Source organism: Pseudovirgaria hyperparasitica (genome assembly GCF_010093815.1).
Source record: "Pseudovirgaria hyperparasitica strain CBS 121739 unplaced genomic scaffold EJ05scaffold_19, whole genome shotgun sequence".
Lineage (NCBI taxonomy): Eukaryota > Fungi > Ascomycota > Dothideomycetes > Acrospermales > Acrospermaceae > Pseudovirgaria > Pseudovirgaria hyperparasitica.
Window position 1 is genome coordinate 410,532 of NW_022985567.1, and position 19,653 is coordinate 430,184.

A 19,653-nucleotide genomic window follows, 5' to 3' on the forward strand; every position below is an offset into this window, starting at 1 on the left:
TGGGTCACACGCAATGCGCAAACGGAGGAGCGAGAGGCTTTTGATGTAAATAGTCCATGATTTTGCCATACACAGTAGAGAAGCCAGCGACAACACGCATGCAGAGAATTAAATAGTTTGCTCTGCACAGACCTTGTGCGGCACGAAGTTCGACGTCGTCTGCATAGCTACCTACCTGTTTCGGTTGAAATCGATGCAGAGACCCAATCATAGGCCTTGCACATGACGAACAAAGGCTCTCTTGGGACTCAATACTGTCCTATACGAAGTGAACATCCTCTGGCCTCCCATCCAGGGCCGCATAGGGCTTTGTCCGAGGCGATAGATGCCCCAACAAGGAATATATAGGGCATCTAGACGTTTGGCATTACTCTACAGCCAATCACAGGCTCAGACGACGACGTTTAGCGTGCAGTGTCATGATTGGCCAGCGCTCTTGTGGAAATCTGGCATCAAACCGGGGTCCATAAACTTCCCCATCGATAACGCGAATCAGTTTGTGTTTTCCACTCTTGTAGCTTTGAAGAGCTTTCGTCGCTCCTTTTGTTGTCCTGGTCGTACTTCTATCCTTCTATCCATGTAACAGCACCTAAAGTGCATTGCGTTCTTGTTTATTCTGTCTCTTATACTCCTTCCAGCCTCACGGCGGATCTCTAGGGCACGATGCAACTACTCCATGCGCTCTTGCTTCTATGTCTGTTCTCCCTGGGGCTATGTGCAGAAGATTTCTACAAAGTAAGGCTTCGCATGCTTTACAAGATCCTTATCGCATGTGCTACAGTCCAAACACTAACAATTCGTCCAGATTCTAGGCTTAGACAAAGACGCCTCAGACAAAGAAATCCGCCGCGCATACCGCACCTTGAGCAAGAAGTACCACCCAGACAAGAACCCGTACGCGCTCTCTCCCTCATCACGTCCCTTGACTTCATACTAAACAACCTGCCTCACTCATAGTAACGACGAGACCGCAAAGGACAAATTCACCACAGTCGCCGAAGCCTACGAATGTCTCTCCGACGCCGAGCTCCGCAAAATCTACGACCGCTACGGACACGAGGGCTTGGCACAGCACAAACAAGGTGGCGGTGGCCAGCGTGGCGGTCATGACCCGTTTGATCTCTTCAGCCGCTTCTTCGGCGGCGGCGGACACTTTGGGCACGGCGAGCGACGTGGGCAGAACATGGAAGTCAAGGTATCACTCCCGCTTCGCGACTTCTACAATGGGCGCGACACGCAGTTCAGCATCGAGAAGCAGGCCATCTGCAGCAAATGCGAAGGCAGCGGCAGCGCAGACGGCAAGGTCGAGACGTGCGGCGTCTGTGGCGGGCGCGGCATGCGTATCCAGCGGCACCAGCTCGCGCCAGGCATGTTCCAGCAGGTACAAGCGGTGTGCGACGCGTGCGGCGGTAAGGGACAGCAAATCAAGCACAAGTGCAGCGTGTGCGGTGGTGCGCGTGTCGTGCGCGAGACGGAGACGTTTGAGCTCAATCTCGAGCCCGGCATGCCGGATGGCGTGCGGTTGACGTATGAGAACGAGGCGGACGAGAGCCCGGATTATGTTGCTGGCGATTTGATTGTGCATGTTACGGAGGCGGAACCGAAAATGGACACGAGCGAGGAGGCGTTTAGGACGGATGGCACGTTCTTCCGCAGGCGTGGACATGATTTGTTTTGGAGGGAGGTGCTCAGTCTGCGCGAGGCGTGGATGGGTGAGTGGACGCGCAATATCACGCATTTGGATGGCCATACCGTGTTTCTGTCCCGCGAGCGAGGGCGCGTCGTACAGCCGAACCATGTCGAGATTGTGCCCGGCGAGGGCATGCCGTTCTGGGCACAGGAGATCCCGGAAGAGTCGGAACGGCGCTTTGGCAATCTGCATGTCGAGTACGTGGTTGTGCTGCCAGACCAGATGGAGAAGGGCATGGAGAAGGACTTCCACGGTGTGTGGGACAAGTGGCGGAAGAAGCAAGGTGTTGACTTGCATAAAGACAGTGGAAGACCGGCGCCAAAGGTGCATGACGAGTTGTAGAGTAATGTACAATAGATGTTCACATACAGGGGGCGCGCATTATAGAGGACTTCGGATACCCGGCTAGAGCATTTTCATATCACTTTCCCCGTTTGCAAGGTGAACATACTTCTTCTTACTATGGTATGCTACTGACCTGCAAGTTAGCCCGTCCTCGCCGTCTTCTGAACATCTGGTATCCTCGGCACCTTACCACTCGTCCCGCCATCGCCCCAGAAGCCGTCGCCATCCCATCCTTGCGCATGTTTGTAAGGTGTGGGGCAGATAGACAGATTCCTTCTTCCGTCCTCGACACAGAACCAACGGATCGAGGATGTGGCAGTCATGGTCTTGCTCTCAATGCAAACATGTATGGATCTGGGGAGTAAGAAGCTCCCTATCGAAACACAATACAGCAACAAGTATGAGCTCCCCGCCTCATCGCTGTCCGAAACTCTGACGAGGCCGTAGAATCTGTAGCCTGATCAATCTGGCGCGATGTGCTGGCTGGGTTGTAGGTTCTGTCTATCTATCTGTCAGTCGGCGTGGATTAGAGATGTGCGAGGCTGCGAGCGAGGCATACGAAGGAGAGGGGATACATGCACTGCAACTCAAATAGAGTACTGCATATCAAATAGATTTTGAAACAAACCTTCTTGCAATGCTAGCCTTGTTACGTGTATACGTGTAGGCAACTATTCAGAGTGAACTTGGCGTTGGTGACCAGGAACCGGGGTGTTCTTGTATACCGCAAACAAGAACCGTTCACAATCTTGAATAAACACGCCGTGCCAGCCTCGTCCGGACGATGTCCTTCTTCAACTTGTTCTCGTTGCTATTCGAAATACTCCGTATCTTGTTTGTTGAATCCAAGAAGCTGCTGACCTGTGCTCGCTCTGTTGTGTACCGAAATCCGTTAATCTTTTTCTTGTTACCTATACTCAAAGCACACTGACGACGTTATACTGTCCAACCCTGTGAAAGGGAGAGGATAAATCACAGAATATGTCTATTGAGGCCCTGGATCCATGCCAAGTAAGCCGGCATCCATATCATCATCATCACCATCATACACATTTAAGCAAAACCCTATACTTACATTATTCTTCTCCCTTTCCTCTAGGACGATTGTCTAAGCAGCGCCCAATCACGATACATATGCCAAGAAACAGGCTTCTTCTCCATCTACACAGCGTGTGTGTCTATGTGCGATGATCCGCCGAGCTCGCTCTACTACATCAACGGTGACGCGGCAATGTTGCATTGCGAGACTGACGCACGTACGACGGGGGGAGCTACCACGGTTTTGTCGACCATCGTAATCACACCGACTGGATCCGAGCAGCAACCGAGTACCGTCGTATTCACCTCTATCGAGGGGTTACAGACAGCGCTGTCGACGACACTGTCCTCAGATGGATCAGGTGCGCAGTCGTCTGCAACGAGCACTGTTGCGCACACACAAACGGAAGGCTGTGTCTCCTCAGGCGGCAGAGTAGGCGTAGGCGTAGGTGTGGGACTGGGAATACCGTTGATGTTTGCAGTTTTCGTTGTGGCGTTTTACTTGGGGCGGAAAACGCGCAGAGCGGATGTGTCGGTGGAAACGGAGGCAACTGTGTATAGATATGAGTTGGATGCGGATGAGACGAGGGTTGGTAGGACGGAGGTGGGTGCTGCAAATACGTACCAGGCGGATGCGAATCGGGGGAGTGGAGTTAGGGGTAAGTCATGAGAAGAAGGAATTTCGTGGGTCGGTTGCTGCATATAACGTTGTTATGTCTTATGATTGTTCATATGGGATCTTATGGTTCCAATTCTCCTCTGGAAGGGGGCAAAGTCTCGTCTAATATGTCACTCTCTGGGTCTGATAATAGCCCCTGACATTATCAAGCCCAATGGTAGCATTCAGTATCATCCTGCCAAAGTCATCGATACCATCTAGACGAGCTGTCTGGAAGATATCAGAGAAGGGAGGGTGAGAAGGAAAGAAAGAGGATATGAGAAAGGGAGTGTATGTGTCCATGAGATTAAAGCCCAACACAGGATCGAGTAGTGTAATGTCAAAACAATGAAACTCTTCAAGCCCGAAGTTATCGTATGGGGCGAGAGTTTGGCCTCCTTCAGGATATATTGATACATAAACAAGGGGTAAATAAGCGGATGAGATTCTGCTAAATCGCAGCCATTGCGGTAGTTGCACAGCACAGCGCTGTTCAGACTTGACGCGATCTCTATAGACCTTTCTCCAGTCTTCTCAGTCCTTTCAAGGGGTATGAGGCAGACGACGTTGGAGGAAGCTGAAATACGCACTAGGCCATATTCTGATTCGGCCTAGGCTGGGTGTGTAATACTACAATCAGAAGAGATTTGCTAATGATTATTGAGACAACGAGACTTAGACAGTGGCCAGTCTCATGTGTGACATGTCCAAACCATGACTTTCGATCATCCCATTCCAAGCCAACGCGTCTTCGCAGTCAGAGATTCGTGTTTTCAAGCGTTCGTCTTATCATCCAGTTTCCGCGTTTGTATCCCAAGCTGCTTAGATAGTACAGGACAGTGTCAATCCCTACTTGTTACCCTTCTGTTCAATGAAGAAAACATACTAGGAACCGTCTCTCGTATTCTCGCCAAAGGTGTTCCTGTTTCAACAGCCAGCCAATGAAGAGACCACATCTCTCGCTTTAACACTTCTGCTGGCGGGCTTTTGCCTGAAGACGGAAATCGATAGATGCAGCAGGGGTCAGGCTAATGGCATGCATGTGAGAGCAATGCAGCTTACTTGCATGGAAGAATATGGGGTCTCCCGATCAGACTCTAGAATCGAGACGGCTGAACCGTTAGAAAGGCTGCAACGACGAACAGAGAAGCTCTTAGATGCATTCGAGGTGAGACCAATATTGCTGGTCGCCTAGTAGCTTGACAGCAATGCCGGCTGATAGGCGTGAGATAGGCTTCAAATTGGCGCTGGGTTTTAGGAAAGGCGCAGAAACAAGGCTATCGGGCGGTTCTTCACATTCAAGCATTTCCTACCCTTTTCGCACGCTTTGCTCTCTCGCCAGTTTACTGCACTGGTTTTACCGCATAGTGGTCATGTTGAAAGCAGTTAGAAAGCAGTTAGATCCCATGCAAGTGAATGCTGCTTGGGGGCTTGTTTTAGCGGGACGTTGTGGGGGTGCTAGCTAGGTTCGGTATAGCCTTGTGGGCTGACCGAGGCTTAAATCCGATAGCGTGTAAGGAGGAACAAGTGGGACGCAGCTACGATTGTAATAGCTAAAGCCTGTGGTCCATACAGACGCCAAATAGAGACCGTCGCCGTTGCATGGAAGATGCCACACCGGGAGCTGAGTATAGTGTAGAGTGGTGGGGAACAGTACAAAGCAGCTTCTTGTGCAGCGCTGAACCGGAACCGTCTTGTCTGTTGGAGTACGAATTGCAACGCCTCGAGCGCCGTTGTTGACCCTTAAGTCTTCATAATCCAACATTCCTTTGCTTACTGAGTTGGAAAAAAGGATTTCCACTCGATTTCATTGCGATATATGTACCAACGCGTGTTCTAAGTTACTAAACCTCCACTCGCCGGCGCCTCTCCGCCATCGCGCGGGCCAGAGTCGCCTCACACGAAATGGTGCCCAGCAGGTCCTCAATCACCCTCCTCCTTCTTACAATCACCACACTCCTACTCTGCCTCTCCTCCGCACAAGTCACATTCTCACAACCCGACGACCGCGAAGCCGCACCTACGGCAACTCGCTCCGTGCCTTCAGGCATCAACCCATACACAACAGGCACACCCACCGCGAGCGTCTTCCCAGGCGCTGGCAACTATGTCTACGTCGGCTGCTACAACGAGACGACACCCCTCGACGGATCACCGAGTACACGCGCGCTGAGCGGCTCCGGGAGTAAGATGGTACGTCTTCCTTCTTGCTCTTGCCTCATTGCCAGATTGTCTAACAACAGCAATAGGAGGGCGACGACGCACTTACACCTGAACGCTGCTTCGACTTCTGCGGTGGCGAACAATACGCTGGGCTCGAATATGCACGCGAATGCTGGTGCGCACCGTATCTTAATTCGGCGGCGCAGAAGATCGACGAAAGCTGGTGTGACATGCCGTGTATGGGCGGCGACGAGAGCTGGTGTGGCGGACGCTTGACGTTCGTATCACCATGAGCGTTTAAGAGATAGGACTGGCTAACTATGAGTTTTAGGTTGACGTTATATAATCGGACAAAAGGCGACGAGGACGGTGCTGCGGGGTCTTGGAGAAGAAGCAGTGGAGTTTGGAGTGTGCGATTGGCAGGGTCGTTGACCTTGTTGATGGCTTTGCTATAATCTTGTTGTCGGGTCGAGCGCGTAGATTTATAAAGTTTGTGAGGATTGTTCGGTGTTTCCCCAGGGATGAAAGGGACCCAAGGTACATGACAGCGGAATAGACTCACGGTAGAGGCATTCTCAAAAATGTAGCGTTGCAGAACGAAAGTTCATTAATTACTGCATAACATCAAGCCCAGTGATAACCTTTTGCATAAAGAAGACGTAAACCAACGAAGGCCTCCAAATGCTGAACGCCTAGATGGACATCCTCTTCAATATGTAGAGAAGACCTTTCTTGAAAACTTGGATGTGATGCTACTCCATTAGAGAACCCATCCATGTGAATTGGCAACTCCTCCACACAAGCAATCTTGGTATCAAATCAAACTTCCATGCCCATGAACATCCATCGAGGTGAAACGATATCGATATTCTTCGTCCATTTCTCTAGCGTTGTGGGCTCAAAACCTACCCAACCAAGACTTCTCATCAAAGAGCCGTCTGAAGAATGCGCGCTTCGGTCGAGACACACAATGAGCGTGTCACAAAGCACGCCCGGGACGGAGCAGAGCTCGAGTAAAGCCATGAGCCTATAGCTAACGTAAGCGAAAAGACTATTTTATTTTTATTTTTGAGACTTACCCAGGCTTGAGGTCACTCCCATTCACATCGTCGTTAAAGAAGACAAACATAGCTCTCTCACCATTATCCTCTTCCACAATGAAGCACCTGAAAAGAGCCCCGCCCACGTAGTCGTAGACCTTGCACCAAGCGGTGACAACACCCCGTTGTTCGATCGATCCGAAAGGTTGCAAACCCAACCCATGTTGTGCCCCATGTCGTGTGACACTGACCCCACCAGAGATCTCAGTGTCGTTGTAGTTGATCGCAGATGAATGCTTATCCAGAGCCAGCGAGTCCTGCCATTCCGTATTCCCCTCAACCAGAAATACAGAACGGAGTATCTCACAGAAGAGTCTCTCACACTCTCCCGCAATGGTATAAGTTGCCCCCCTTCTCCGCGCCGTGAAATTAGAGCCGGAGCTCGGTTTCACGGTGGTGGTGGCCGAGAGGGGGGGACTTGAAGGTGGTGAATATATTCCCTGCATACCTTGTTAGCTGTGTGAGGCATGAAGACCTGTACGTGACAACTGTGATGAGCAGTCATGTTCTTGGAGACCATACCGAGCTGACCTCAGGAACGCCAATCGACTCCGCCAGCCCCGGTAGTGGAGTAGTGAAAGCCTTGAAGCAGGCTGGAGCGAGTATCAACGACGTAGCAAGTTGCGAGGATGTTATTCAGACGGGGGCTGGCATCGCGGATGCTGCTACCGCTACTACTACTGCTGCTTCGACTACTACTGGAGGTAGTAATTCGCGCCATAGCTGAGTTTTGCCAGGGTTGCTTCTGTCAATGAATATGTCCAGAGGACTTTGATGGAGCGGACGTCAGTAATTGGAAAGGCACAGGCTTGAGAGACGGATTGCGAGAAGCGATGGTGGAAGCGTGGTAGACTTGACGAGAAAGAGTAGGCGGTCAGAGCAGGAGAGTGGTATTAAGTGGTCTGGACGACGGTCTAAGACTAGCTAGAGCCTAGCGTAAAGGTTTTCGTGACCTCGTAATTAGTGGAGTGGGGCCCGGCTGGCTGTGCCCGGATGGCAATGCGCGGGGCCTCGGGGACGACCTGCAAACATAGTAATCGTACGTACACACTCTACATAATTGTTCAATGAGGACAAAAGACAAAGTACTAGATTTTCAAAGACTTCAGCTCTGCCAGCCAGTGAAACTTTCGTCATATCTTGAGTCAAAGAGCTCTTTATGCGCACATGCCTGGTTTCATTGATCTGATAAAGCCCGAGAGTAATGCACGTGCGGTGTGGTAATATTGCGTATGCAATTACTGGTTTTCACTGCTTACCAAGGATGGCCAATGTGAGCACGTGACCGAGCATATTGCACCTGCTTAGGTCTGCCCGCCGCCCGCCTAGTCGTTCCTTATTAATCCAGCCACGTCCTTTACACTCTTCAACTTACCTGCGCAAACTCTCGTCAGCCCATCTGCAACTACCTGATCTCTGACATTCTGATTTTTATTAAATCTGGCTCACATCTACTCTTCACTTTTCTTCGTATATCCGCTTTCTTGAAAACTTGTGTAGGGAACACTTGTAGGTGTCGGCTGGGGTCGCCAACGGTCGGCTTTGCAAGATGGCATCGTCGGTTTATTTCAAGTTTAGAAATGACAAAGAGCCTTCATTAATCACATTCGATGGCACAAGCATTACAGTCTTCGATCTAAAGCGTGACATCATCCAAGCTAGAGCTCTCGGTGATGGTACTGACTTCGACCTCATCATCTCCAATGCGGACACAAAAGAAGAATACAACGATGATACCACTATGATACCTCGTGCGACAACCGTCGTCGCCCGTCGAGCTCCAGCTTCAAAGCCTGGACACGGCAAAGCAGCCCGCTATGTGTCGGGAAAGATGCCAATCACCTCTCGCCACAACCCTCGAACCGAATCATCGACCCTCGCAAAACCAGCAGTACAGTCATCAGCCCCGGCTGGCAGGGAACCACAAACAGAGCAAGAGAGGATTGATGCCATGTTTCAAAGTAGTGCGAATCAATGGGAACAACAAAAACAGCAAATGGCTACGGCTAAGCCTGTTCGGCCCGGTTTTAAACCCAAACAGATTACCGTTCCCGAGCATGAACCTCCTGTAGGGTATGTCTGCTATCGATGCCATCAAAAGGGACATTGGATTCAGGCATGTCCAACAAATGACGATCCAAACTTTGAAAACAAGCCACGCATTAAAAGGACTACCGGCATCCCTCGATCTTTCCTAAAGACCGTTGAGAAGCCAACGGCCCTTGCTAACGATGGATTTACGGATGACACCAAGCAACCGGCAGGTGTGATGATTAATGCGGAGGGCGAGTATGTGATCGCAGAGCCAGACAAAGCAGCTTGGGAGCAGTACCAGGCAAAGGCGAAGGCTACTCAGGCCCAGCAGGAAGCTGCGGCCAAGGGTAACCAGGAGTTACGAGACCGTGGTTTGGAATGTCCTCTAGACATGCGTATGTTTGTTGATCCCAAGAAGACGCCCTGTTGTGGCCATACCTATTGTATCGATTGTATTGAGAATGCACTTTTGGATTCTGACTTCGTGTGCCCTAATTGCTCGACACCAGGGGTCTTGCTCGACAATCTTGTTGCTGATGACGATATGGCAAAACGTATCCGTGAGTATGAAGATGAAAAGTCGCAGGCCAAAAAAGACGAAGTAGCGGCGTCGTCGGCAGCAACTGCAGCAGCCACTACGGCTAAAAGCCCTAAGCCTGACTCAGAGGATACAATCAAAAATCAGAATTCAGAATTCAAGCCTGAAAAATCATCGTCCAAGTCTCCGTCGCCGGCACCTACTTCAAAGCCTGCGAACGAGACCTCTCCTGAGGGCGATGCGCCAGCAGCCACGGGAGACCCTTCGTCTAACAAAAGATCTGCCGAAGAAGAGCTCGAGAATAATAGGATCCCTTCTGCTCCCGCTGCCATGCGAAAACAACTAGAACAACAAAAAGCCGCTGAAGAGGCTGCCGCAAAAGCAAACGACCCCACCAACCAGTTTATTGAGCAAATGGACAACCTAGACCAGATGATGAAGAACGGTCAGCCAAACATGCCGTTCTCGAATATGGGCTTCCCAAATCAAATGGCCATGATGAGTCAGATGGGCATGGGCATGGGCATGGGCATGGGCTTGCCAATGGGTAATGGAATGGGTATGATGACTGGCATGATGGGCATGTCGAATGGTATGACTCCCATGATGCAACAAAATGGCAGTTGGGGAAACATGAATGGCATGGGTGGAGTATATCAGCAAAATGGGATGTTCAACAATTACAACAGTGGCCGTAACATGAACGGCTACGGCGGTAATCAGCAATGGCAGGGCCATCAGCAACATGCTTCCGGCCCTTCAGGATGGAACCAGAATAGTACACACCAGAACGGTTTCCCAAATCAACAACGAACTTTCTTTTCTGAGCCGCTTGGAAATGAAGAAGACAATGCGTATTTCCGTAAACCAGTTAACCCTCATCGTCATCAGAGTCGCCAAAGACGAACGCAGCGGCCCAGCGATTTCAAAGAATTATGAACACATCACCAGCATATCACCATATCACCACATAATGAAGAAACTATAACTTACTGGGGCACGCCTAAGCCTATCGGAAGCAGACATCACAGTGCTGTACTGATTGTCTGCACTTCTGGCGAAGGGGGGCTCTTTGTATATCATAGCGTTGGAGTTGGCGGCGTCTGCTTCTTTGCATTTATTGAAGCGTACAAACGATAGCTAAGGTTTCGATCGGTCTTCGTTAGGATCTGCGGTGCTTCTTGGGATAGGGACATATTGCTATACACTACTATTAAGCTGTTGCATTGGGATTCGGAGTCTGGTACTGTTGGATGGCTGAAGACCCTGGATCATATTGATATCTCCCTCGGAACTTGTAAAGTAGTACTGGACAGGGTCGGGAAGTACATTCGGTGATAAGTCCTATAGATCAAGAAGTGCTTACCTTATTCTCTTATGACGTGTGCTATTTGTCGTTCCAAACATCGTGTTTAGAGTCTAGACTTTGAAGGATAACTTCTGCCATTCGTGATAGATAGAGAGCAGCTAAGCCACTTACTTATAAAGCCTGCCATTATCCCTATTTCATCGCACTCGGGTTGCTCCTTATACGTGAACTGATTAGCTCTTTCTTTAGCTATATAGATGGATGTTTGTGGGGGTCAGGTACTCAGATCGTGGGGATCTCGGACCCCTCGCCCCACTAACAGAAGGACGGCTCCAGGGCTCTGTGTCTATCTATGCAGTACCATTCACACCGATAACATTCACAAGATACGAAATCGTCAGGTCGAAGTCACCTTTCAGCCAGCGGGTGGCCGGCCCACTGTCGCGCATCTCTTCAGTCGTGTACGATCGTTCCAGCGAAGTCGCTGCATCTCGCCACCAATTCCGTCGTGGACGCCTTTCACGTCTCCTGCCATATCATACAACTTATTGATCACATCTACAGACCTGGCATTATGCTTGTGTCGCAGCATGAGCAGGTTCTATGTAGGCAGCTCAGAGATTTCCCTCGGCGTTTTCACAACCGGTACAACGATGATTCAAGCTCTGCGCTCCTAGAACTGTTCTTTCGATCACTCACCGGTTTCAAAGACGAATACCTTCCCTACTTCTTTCCCAACGGCGTCCCACGCTCGACACAAGAACAATGGAGCTTAAAATTGGCACAAGGTGCAGTGGAGGGTGCTGAATACACCGAAGCTGCAAGAGGCCATCCGTGTGGTCATATCTTCAAATCTGGAGAGGCTACATACAGGTGTAAGACATGCACTGTAGACGAAACCTGCGTGATCTGTACCAGGTGTTTCGATGCTTCAGATCATGAGGGACACACCGTTTACGTGTCAATATCACCGGGCAATGCGGGATGTTGTGACTGCGGCGATGATGAGGCTTGGATACGACCCGTGCATTGCAACATACATACAATCGGGGCAGAAAGTATATCTCATGCAGCAGGAAAGATCAAGGAGGGATCACCACTACCCGAAGATCTTCAGGAGTATATCAGAACCACTATCTCAAAGATTTTTGATTACTTTTGCGATGTGTTTTCTTGTTCGCCCGAGCAGCTACGACTTGCGAAGACTGAAGAAAGTATCAGACAAGACGAGCACTCGTCTCGATTGCATTCGAAATGGTACGGTGAATTAGACACAGACGAAGATGATCAGGAGTATGCCTTAGTTCTGTGGAATGACGAGAAGCATACGATTGGAGATGTTGAGAACCAGGTCGCCAGAGCGTGCAAACAGAGGAAAGATTTCGGGCGACAAAAGGCCAACGAAGTTAATTATGTTGGTCGAAGTGTCGTAATATTTGATACGAACATTCCAAAGTTACTCAAGATGGCAAAGATCATCGAAGAGATCAAACTTACGGTCACTATCAGATCCGCAAGAGACACTTTCAGAGAGCAGATGTGTGGTACCATCATCGAGTGGATTTCAGACATTGCTGGATGCAGTGTAGGGCCTGACCACCAGATACTGCGCAACATCCTTTGTGAGGAGATGCTGAAAGCCTGGCGGGTCGGGAGCGAAGCGCATCATAGTAGAATCGGGACAGACGGACTTGATGATCACGAAGTGGAGGACTATCAAGAAGATCTCCTATTTAGTCGGCTGTTAGACATGCGCAACAGAGGGGCCAGAGCAACCGCCCCTGGGCCTGATGCTGACCTTGAGGACGCCAACGATAACGAAGACGACGCCGACAATGAATGGGAGGAAGAATTGGACCAAGATGAAATGGACATCGAATTTGCGCCTGCCCGGGATGTAGATGGCGATGTAGAGATGGACACGTCCGATGTTCCCGACGATGAGCTAGAAGCTTCAGAAGCAACTATTGCTGGATATCCGCCACCGCCACCACCACCACCTCCTCCAGCAGTGCGACGGCACGATGCACTAACTACTCCTGGGGATTCTGAGGGTGAACCTATGGTAGTCTCTTCAAGCCATGTGGGCGAAACCCTCGACATCCCTAAGACACCAAAGATCCGCCAGAAGAAAAGACCACCACGAGCACTTCGACATTGGTTGGAAGTACCTGAAGGTTACAAGAAGAAAAAGGGCGCAGTACCTATTCACGAAGACCTATGGGAGCGTGTCCGGCTGGATTGGATGATTCTCTATGACCTAAGGATGTGGAAGAAGGCCCGTGTTGACCTTCGCGACGTCTTCATCAGTACGGTAGTGACAATACCATACTTTAAGAGAGTATTAGGCCTCAGGTTTGCTGGACTGTATACAACTTTAGCACAGTTGTATCTGATTGCAGATCGGGAGCCAGATCATTCAATCATAAATCTCTCACTGCAAATGCTGACCACACCCTCTATTACGGCAGAAGTTGTCGACCGGGGCAACTTCTTGACAAATCTTATGGCAATTCTTTACACTTTCTTGACTTCACGCCAGGTGGGATACCCGCAAGAGGTTAACCCAATGGCGACACTGGCCTTTCAAGAAGGAGCAGTGACTAACCGAAGGATGTATCACTTTTTCCTGGACATGAAATATCTCCTGGGGTCAGACCTTATAAAGGAGAGGCTGCGCGAAGAGCCACGATACTTACTACAATTCCTGGACCTGGTCAAACTGCACCAAGGCATCTGTCCAAATCTTCGAGCAGTAGGCGAGCACATCGAGTACGAAAACGACCAGTGGATCAGCGCATCGCTTATCACAAGAGAGATCAACAGGCTTTGCCGACATTTCTCTGAAGCCTTCGTGTGGTCTATCGATGGGAACAATTCAAGTATATACCGAGCCATTAGGGACACCGCGAAACTGGTAATCATACATTCAACTGCATCCGAGCGAAAACGTTTCCAAGCAGCGGAGATCAAGAAACCAATTCAGTTCAAGACCCTCTCCAAGTTTGAGTTCGAGTATAGCCCAAGCGATCCTCTCAAAGTCGTTGAATTCGTTGTGTCCAAGGAAGCCATGAGCTTTCATCACGCGCTACATTATACCCTGTCCTGGATGATTGATCGTGGCAAGAGCATGTCTCGTGATCAATTAGTGAGCTTGCTATCATTTTCGGCGTCGCAATTGAAGGAGCCGCCTGTTCCACTCCGAGCTCAAATACCGGAACTAGATGCTGATGACTATCTTTTGTGTCTCTTCGATTTTCCACTGAGAGTGTGTGCATGGCTCGCCCAAATGCGTGCAAACACATGGATTCGAAATGGAGTTACTCTTCGGCATCAAATGTCTACCTACCGAGGGGTTGTTCAAAGAGACGTCGCATTTCAACGAGATATATTCCTGCTGCAAGTTGGACTTGTAATCTGTCCCAAAACTCGGTTTTTGGCTTCAATAGTGGACAGATTCGGCCTGTCAAATTGGATTCGAGGCTCATACAGTGACGTTCAGAGCTTCGAGGAACAACAACAGCTGGACATTGTGGAGGACTTCGTACACCTGCTGATCATTCTGCTCAGTGAGCGGACATCATTACTACCGATTGAAGAAGAACCTGGATCACATCTCATATCCATCCGCAGAGACATTGCCCATATACTTTGTTTCAAGCCTTTACCACACTCGGATTTGTCCGCAAGATTACCAGATAAAACCCAGGATCTGGACGAGTTCCCAGGGGTACTCAGGGAGATGACTACGTTCCGTCCGCCCGAGGGTGTATCAGACACAGGAACATTCATGCTCAAGGAGCAGTATTTTGAGGATATCGATCCTTATATAGCACAGTACAGTCGGAATCAACGCGAGGAAGCCGAAGCTCTGTACAAGAAGCACATGGCGAAAAAGACAGGACAATCACCATCCGATATAGTTTATGAACCCAAACTCCGGCCTATCCGTCAAGGAATCTTCAAAGATATCGCTGGATTCACGAGAGTACCGCTGTTCATACAAATCATCTACTATCTTCTCAATTATGCTTTGGAGTCATCAAAGCACCACCCGAGCATTCCAGCGACTAGAGTTGAAGCATACCTTCAATTTATTCTGCAACTAGTTTTGGTCGCTATTCCAGATGAAGAAAATGCTCGCAATGAAGGTCTTGACGGCATGCAATGTTCATTTGCGTATAATTTGATCCGATGCCAATCAAGACAAGGTCGGCTAGTTATAGGACTGTTACACAGTCTTTCTGAAATGGATGAGTTCAAGACTTGTGAGCCAAAAATAAAAACCATCATGCGCCGACTTCAACACCGAGAACCGAAAGCTTTCGCCGAAGCGTTAAAGGTGATCGACGTTTCTGCGGAAAGAATGGATACTAGTTCCCCTGCTCCAAGTACTGAAGACAAGGAACTAAAAAAGAAGCAAGCCCTAGAAAGACAAGCCAGAGTCATGGCTTCCTTCAAAGAGCAGCAGACAAACTTTATGGCTAACCAAGCTTTTGAATGGGGCGACGATGAAGATGACTACAGCGACCTTGAAGCCGAGCTTGCTACACCTATGCCGGAGGAAGAGAAGCTTTGGAAATACCCATCTGGAACTTGCATCTTGTGCCAAGAGGAGACTAGTGATCAACGACTTTACGGTACCTTTGCTTTCATCACAGATAGTCATATCTTAAGGCAGACAGACATTCGTGACAGTGACTGGGTTACTGAAGCTTTTGAAACACCAACCAGTCTCGATAGGTCGGCGGATCAGATTCGTCCTTTTGGTGTGTCTGGGAAGAATAGGAAAATGGTGACAAAGGTTACTTTTGACGGCCGTGAGACCATCACAGAACGGCAGGACTTGGGAAAGGGCTTTCCGGCGAAGATGACAAAACCAGGTCCCATATCTCATGGTTGCGGACACATAATGCATTACCACTGCTTCGAAGTTTACGTACAAGCTACTCAGCGAAGACATGCGAATCAGATTGCCCGTGCCCATCCTGAGAGGCCAGACAGCAAAGAATTTTTATGTCCACTATGCAAAGCTCTAGGAAACGCCTTTCTACCCATCATTTGGAAAGGTAAATCTGAGTCATATCCGGCGGTACTCAAACAGAATCGTAGCGCTACGTTTGAGAATTGGCTTGCCACAGATGTTGCATTGCATGTAGCAAAGATTGACAAAAGCCCGGAACATAGCCCATCGAATGCGCAAACGTTGGCCAGACTACGACAGATATTCGTCGATTTTGGGACGCAGCATTTGATCCAACCGCTTGCTTCGAAACTTCCAGAAATAAACCGTCTGTCATTACTGACACTTCCACCAATAACTGCTGCAGGACAAATACCAAGTACATTACCTCGTATCGCATCTCCGCCACACTTCGCGGCAACAGCAGCTCTCGATGACACAGGAAACCAGGCTACAATCAATCCTGAAGCCTCGAACGGTCCCCAACTTCAACCAATTCCTATATTAGAGCTCGTCCGGATATATCAGCGCCTTCGTGATACGATGAAAGTCAACAATTTGTCTTCTAGATATGTGTACAATCCATCGCCATTAGCAGCACGGGAGGATCTCATTTACACAGACACACTGTCCAAATGCCTAGGCTTCACCATATCAGCCACAGAAATTGCGCAGCGGGGTGTAGAGGCAGAAGTTGGAACCACTCTACTGGATAGAATATCGCCTCAGACTCTCACGCATATTCGCATTCTATCTGAGACTGTGACTTCGTATATGGCGATCGGTAGTCTCCGAAACCAAGGTCTGTCGAACACGTGCCAAGAGTTTCTGGACACTCGAACTCGACAGTTTCAACAACTTTTCAACGGACATCCGAGGATGTCGACGATAATTCCCTCGCTCGAATACGATCTCAAACCCTTTGAGTCTATTCTATCGCAAGATACCTTCATTTTCTTCACGGAGTGCGCCACTTGCGTAGTGCCAGCCCTGCAACTCGACATTCAGCATGTTATGCGGATATGTTACATTGCTGAGCTTGTCCGGGTGGTCATCTCCTTCTTTCGTGTGCACGGTAGTGCGAGCACTATGCCAAAGGTATCTGAACTTAAGAGAAGTGATCAAACCCAGGAGCGTAATATGCGAATATTTATACGAAGCATAATTATCACTGCAAAAAGCACCCCTGGCAGAGATTCGATAGAGGCCCATCATGAGCAAGAATCGATACTTGAGGGTGATATACCGATGAACCAAGTCGACCTTTATTTCCTACATAAAGCCATGCTGGCATATGCGCTCCCATTCCTGCGCAAGGCCGTCATACTCATGCACGCTCGCTACGGCGTCGACTTCCCTAACACAGGCCTCTCGCAAACTACAATGACTGAGCATCAGCGCCTGACTCTTGCTCTTAAACTCCCTTCCCTCGACGAGATTTTTGAGACTTTCGCGTCCTCATCCGAGGGTGGCAGTGTCTTGCGCTCCATGGTCCGCGGCTGGATCTCACACCTAATGTGGTCTCACAGCAACACCCACCTCTCTCCTGACACCATCATGCTATCACATCCCGCCATTTTCGAGTTGGTCGGCCTGCCAAAGAACTACGATACCCTGACAGACGAAGCCATCCGACGTAGATGCCCAACAACCGGCAGGGACCTCACCGATCCGGCAGTGTGTCTTTTCTGCGGCGAGATCTTCTGCAGCCAGGGCGTGTGCTGCATGCAGGATAAACAGGGCGGCTGTGCCTTGCACCAGAAGAAGTACGTGAAAACCTATACATTAACATCCTAGTATGACAGTGTGGCTAATGCATTGACAGATGTGGCGGCAACGTGGGCATGTATATCAACATCCGCAAGGGCATGGTGCTTTTCATGAATCAGATCCGCGGCTGCTGGGTTCCGGCCCCCTATCTCGACATTTATGGCGAGACAGACCCGACGTTGCGGCGTCACCACCAGTTGTTCTTGAATCAGAAACGATATGATGCACTCTTGAGGTCTGTGTGGTTGGGTCATGGGATCCAAACAATGATTGCTAGAAGGCTGGACGCGGAAGTGAATAATGGGGGTTGGGAAACGCTTTGAAGTGTTGGGACTGTTTCAGTGACCGAGATTAATCTGAGAATGGAGTGTGCTTACAGCCATTGTTACGGGTCCATGACACAGCATAATTGTATTCGTAATGATAATCGCGGTCATATACATATATTCAATTTGATTATTATGAATCGTTAGGTCAAGTATCAACAGAGCCGGACGGACAAGTCGTGCGGATAATTTCGTGCGAATTATCCGCACGAATCCTCCTAATAGGACATTCAAGATATTGGTCACCGTCCTCCACAGATGTCTGTGTCTAGATTCATGGGGACTATGATGAACATGATTTTCATTGATTGTTTTTGAGCCTAGGAACACCCCGAAGGAAACAATCATAATGTACCAGAACCCGTGAATGCAAATTTACTTTATCGCCTTTGGTATCTAAGCCTCTGACTCAAAAGCAGTGGGGAAGCGCCTCATGTTGGACTCAAGGTTACCCTTGTTCCTCAGGAACTGAACGTATGCACCATCGACCTTGACACGACCCGCCTTGCGCTCCTCGACATATTGGTCACGGTTGAGCTTGGTGAAACCCCATTTCTTGGAAACGATAATCTTCTGGCGACCGGGGAACTTGTACTGGCAGCGACGGAGAGCCTCGAGAGCGGTGGCACGATTGGTATCCTTGGTGCGGACGGACAGGAGAATCTGGCCAATGTTGACACGGGCGACACTGCCGTTGGGCTTGCCCCAGGCACCACGCATTCCGGTTTGGAGTCTATCGGCTCCGGCGCACGACAACATCTTGTTGATTCGGACAACGTGGAACGGGTGGGCGCGGACACGCATGTGAAAGTTGTCCTTTCCGGCGATCTTGACGAGGTACCTTCAAGCATTCTGTTAGTCATGCTGTACCTCAAAATTCCATGATGACGTCGGCCATTCTTTGGGCACTCTCTATGCCGTCTTTAAATATTTCTTGTTCTGTGCTTTTGCCACATGTCATCCATAGCCGCATTTCTCTTTATTTTCCAGAATGGTTCCCTTATGTAGGTTCGGGTATGAAACTCACTTGTTGGCGCAAATACGAGCGGCTTCAAGAGCTTCGGAGCTCAACTGTTCGTATTCGTTGGAGACGAGGTGGATGCAGAGGGGAAATTCATCGACGTTCGCACGCTTGCGACCAAGATCAAAGATGCGAATCTTCGGGTCAGGTACACCACGGTTGAACCGCGACTTTGGGTACGGCTGCAGTCACAGATTATTAGCCTTTGATTCTGAGGTTGTCACTGAAGATGATCGTGAATCTTCGTCCTGGCGTGTCCATCCGAAGGGCTACCTCTTGCCGGCGCGGTGTCCAATCGACCTCAAGCAGCTTCAGGTTGTAGATAGGTGCCTACCTTGTTCTTGCAGTAACGGTAACATCTTGCAGGGCGACGGGCCATTTTGTCGGTATTGATGGCGGTCGTGAGGTGGTGGAATGACGAGGACGAAACAGAGGAGCAATGGTGGGCTTTTTGGACGTTCATTGAATTTCTAAGCACACTCGCTTAGCGAGCCGAATCGGGCAGCGGGGGCGTAACTGTCCGAACGAGCTCGCTTACTGTTTGGCGAGCAAGATATGGAAGAAAGAGAACGCCGCCGTCTCACATCGAAAGGCATATGTCATCATGAAGAATCGAGAGTCATAGCATAGAGTAGTTTCTTGAGTCACAAACCGTGTGGCGGTTTTTCATTGGTATCTACATTGGCCTACACAAATGA

General features: G+C 49.6%; 7 protein-coding genes across 7 annotated transcripts; 5 read left to right on the forward strand and 2 right to left on the reverse strand.

Annotated features, from left to right (window-relative positions):
- Nucleotides 1–290: 290 nt before the first annotated feature.
- Nucleotides 291–2,128, forward strand: EJ05DRAFT_457610 (mitochondrial protein import protein MAS5). Its single transcript, XM_033742536.1, has 3 exons — nucleotides 291–735; nucleotides 806–894; nucleotides 958–2,128. The coding sequence occupies exons 1-3, from the start codon at nucleotides 664–666 to the stop codon at nucleotides 2,030–2,032; spliced, it is 1,236 nt and encodes a 411-aa protein (XP_033596149.1). The 5' UTR covers nucleotides 291–663; the 3' UTR covers nucleotides 2,033–2,128.
- Nucleotides 2,129–3,215: 1,087 nt separating this feature from the next.
- Nucleotides 3,216–3,953, forward strand: EJ05DRAFT_489879 (uncharacterized protein; the record flags this gene model as incomplete). The annotated part of the gene is made up of 2 exons (XM_033745828.1): nucleotides 3,216–3,732; nucleotides 3,886–3,953. 2 exons carry the CDS (start codon nucleotides 3,216–3,218, stop codon nucleotides 3,951–3,953), a joined length of 585 nt encoding a protein of 194 aa, XP_033596150.1.
- A 1,500-nt stretch (nucleotides 3,954–5,453) lies between these two features.
- EJ05DRAFT_480173 (WSC-domain-containing protein) lies at nucleotides 5,454–6,524 on the forward strand. The gene is made up of 3 exons (XM_033744822.1): nucleotides 5,454–5,924; nucleotides 5,981–6,171; nucleotides 6,226–6,524. Exons 1-3 carry the CDS (start codon nucleotides 5,637–5,639, stop codon nucleotides 6,347–6,349), a joined length of 603 nt encoding a protein of 200 aa, XP_033596151.1. The 5' UTR covers nucleotides 5,454–5,636; the 3' UTR covers nucleotides 6,350–6,524.
- Nucleotides 6,525–6,567: 43 nt separating this feature from the next.
- Nucleotides 6,568–7,734, reverse strand: EJ05DRAFT_169050 (uncharacterized protein). Its single transcript, XM_033739484.1, has 3 exons — nucleotides 7,517–7,734; nucleotides 6,974–7,442; nucleotides 6,568–6,921 (listed from the first exon to the last, which is right to left on the reverse strand). Exons 2-3 carry the CDS (start codon nucleotides 7,438–7,440, stop codon nucleotides 6,714–6,716), a joined length of 675 nt encoding a protein of 224 aa, XP_033596152.1. The 5' UTR covers nucleotides 7,441–7,442; nucleotides 7,517–7,734; the 3' UTR covers nucleotides 6,568–6,713.
- A 661-nt stretch (nucleotides 7,735–8,395) lies between these two features.
- Nucleotides 8,396–10,935, forward strand: EJ05DRAFT_480176 (uncharacterized protein). Its single transcript, XM_033744823.1, has one exon. The coding sequence runs from the start codon at nucleotides 8,826–8,828 to the stop codon at nucleotides 10,503–10,505; it is 1,680 nt and encodes a 559-aa protein (XP_033596153.1). The 5' UTR covers nucleotides 8,396–8,825; the 3' UTR covers nucleotides 10,506–10,935.
- A 290-nt stretch (nucleotides 10,936–11,225) lies between these two features.
- On the forward strand, nucleotides 11,226–18,084 carry EJ05DRAFT_457618 (uncharacterized protein). Its single transcript, XM_033742537.1, has 2 exons — nucleotides 11,226–17,604; nucleotides 17,664–18,084. The coding sequence occupies exons 1-2, from the start codon at nucleotides 11,450–11,452 to the stop codon at nucleotides 17,929–17,931; spliced, it is 6,423 nt and encodes a 2,140-aa protein (XP_033596154.1). The 5' UTR covers nucleotides 11,226–11,449; the 3' UTR covers nucleotides 17,932–18,084.
- A 246-nt stretch (nucleotides 18,085–18,330) lies between these two features.
- Nucleotides 18,331–19,364, reverse strand: EJ05DRAFT_469903 (ribosomal protein L10e; the record flags this gene model as incomplete). The annotated part of the gene is made up of 3 exons (XM_033742923.1): nucleotides 19,290–19,364; nucleotides 18,962–19,137; nucleotides 18,331–18,775 (listed from the first exon to the last, which is right to left on the reverse strand). Exons 1-3 carry the CDS (start codon nucleotides 19,332–19,334, stop codon nucleotides 18,331–18,333), a joined length of 666 nt encoding a protein of 221 aa, XP_033596155.1. The 5' UTR covers nucleotides 19,335–19,364.
- Between the last annotated feature and the right edge of the window lie 289 nt (nucleotides 19,365–19,653).

What these genes read in the sequence shown, in the direction of transcription:
- EJ05DRAFT_457610 (XM_033742536.1), top strand. Translation starts at nt 664, where the DNA reads ATGCAACTACTCCATGCGCTCTTGCTTCTATGTCTGTTCTCCCTGGGG. An exon ending in GTGCAGAAGATTTCTACAAA is followed by an intron (nt 736 to 805) that starts GTAAGGCTTCGC and finishes CAATTCGTCCAG; the next exon opens with ATTCTAGGCTTAGACAAAGA. An exon ending in TACCACCCAGACAAGAACCC is followed by an intron (nt 895 to 957) that starts GTACGCGCTCTC and finishes CCTCACTCATAG; the next exon opens with TAACGACGAGACCGCAAAGG.
- EJ05DRAFT_169050 (XM_033739484.1), bottom strand. Translation starts at nt 7,440, where the DNA reads ATGCAGGGAATATATTCACCACCTTCAAGTCCCCCCCTCTCGGCCACC. An exon ending in GGGAGTGACCTCAAGCCTGG is followed by an intron (nt 6,922 to 6,973) that starts GTAAGTCTCAAA and finishes CGTTAGCTATAG; the next exon opens with GCTCATGGCTTTACTCGAGC.
- EJ05DRAFT_457618 (XM_033742537.1), top strand. Translation starts at nt 11,450, where the DNA reads ATGCTTGTGTCGCAGCATGAGCAGGTTCTATGTAGGCAGCTCAGAGAT. An exon ending in TGTGCCTTGCACCAGAAGAA is followed by an intron (nt 17,605 to 17,663) that starts GTACGTGAAAAC and finishes ATGCATTGACAG; the next exon opens with ATGTGGCGGCAACGTGGGCA.
- EJ05DRAFT_480173 (XM_033744822.1), top strand. Translation starts at nt 5,637, where the DNA reads ATGGTGCCCAGCAGGTCCTCAATCACCCTCCTCCTTCTTACAATCACC. An exon ending in GCGGCTCCGGGAGTAAGATG is followed by an intron (nt 5,925 to 5,980) that starts GTACGTCTTCCT and finishes CAACAGCAATAG; the next exon opens with GAGGGCGACGACGCACTTAC. An exon ending in TGGTGTGGCGGACGCTTGAC is followed by an intron (nt 6,172 to 6,225) that starts GTTCGTATCACC and finishes TATGAGTTTTAG; the next exon opens with GTTGACGTTATATAATCGGA.
- EJ05DRAFT_480176 (XM_033744823.1), top strand. Translation starts at nt 8,826, where the DNA reads ATGCCAATCACCTCTCGCCACAACCCTCGAACCGAATCATCGACCCTC.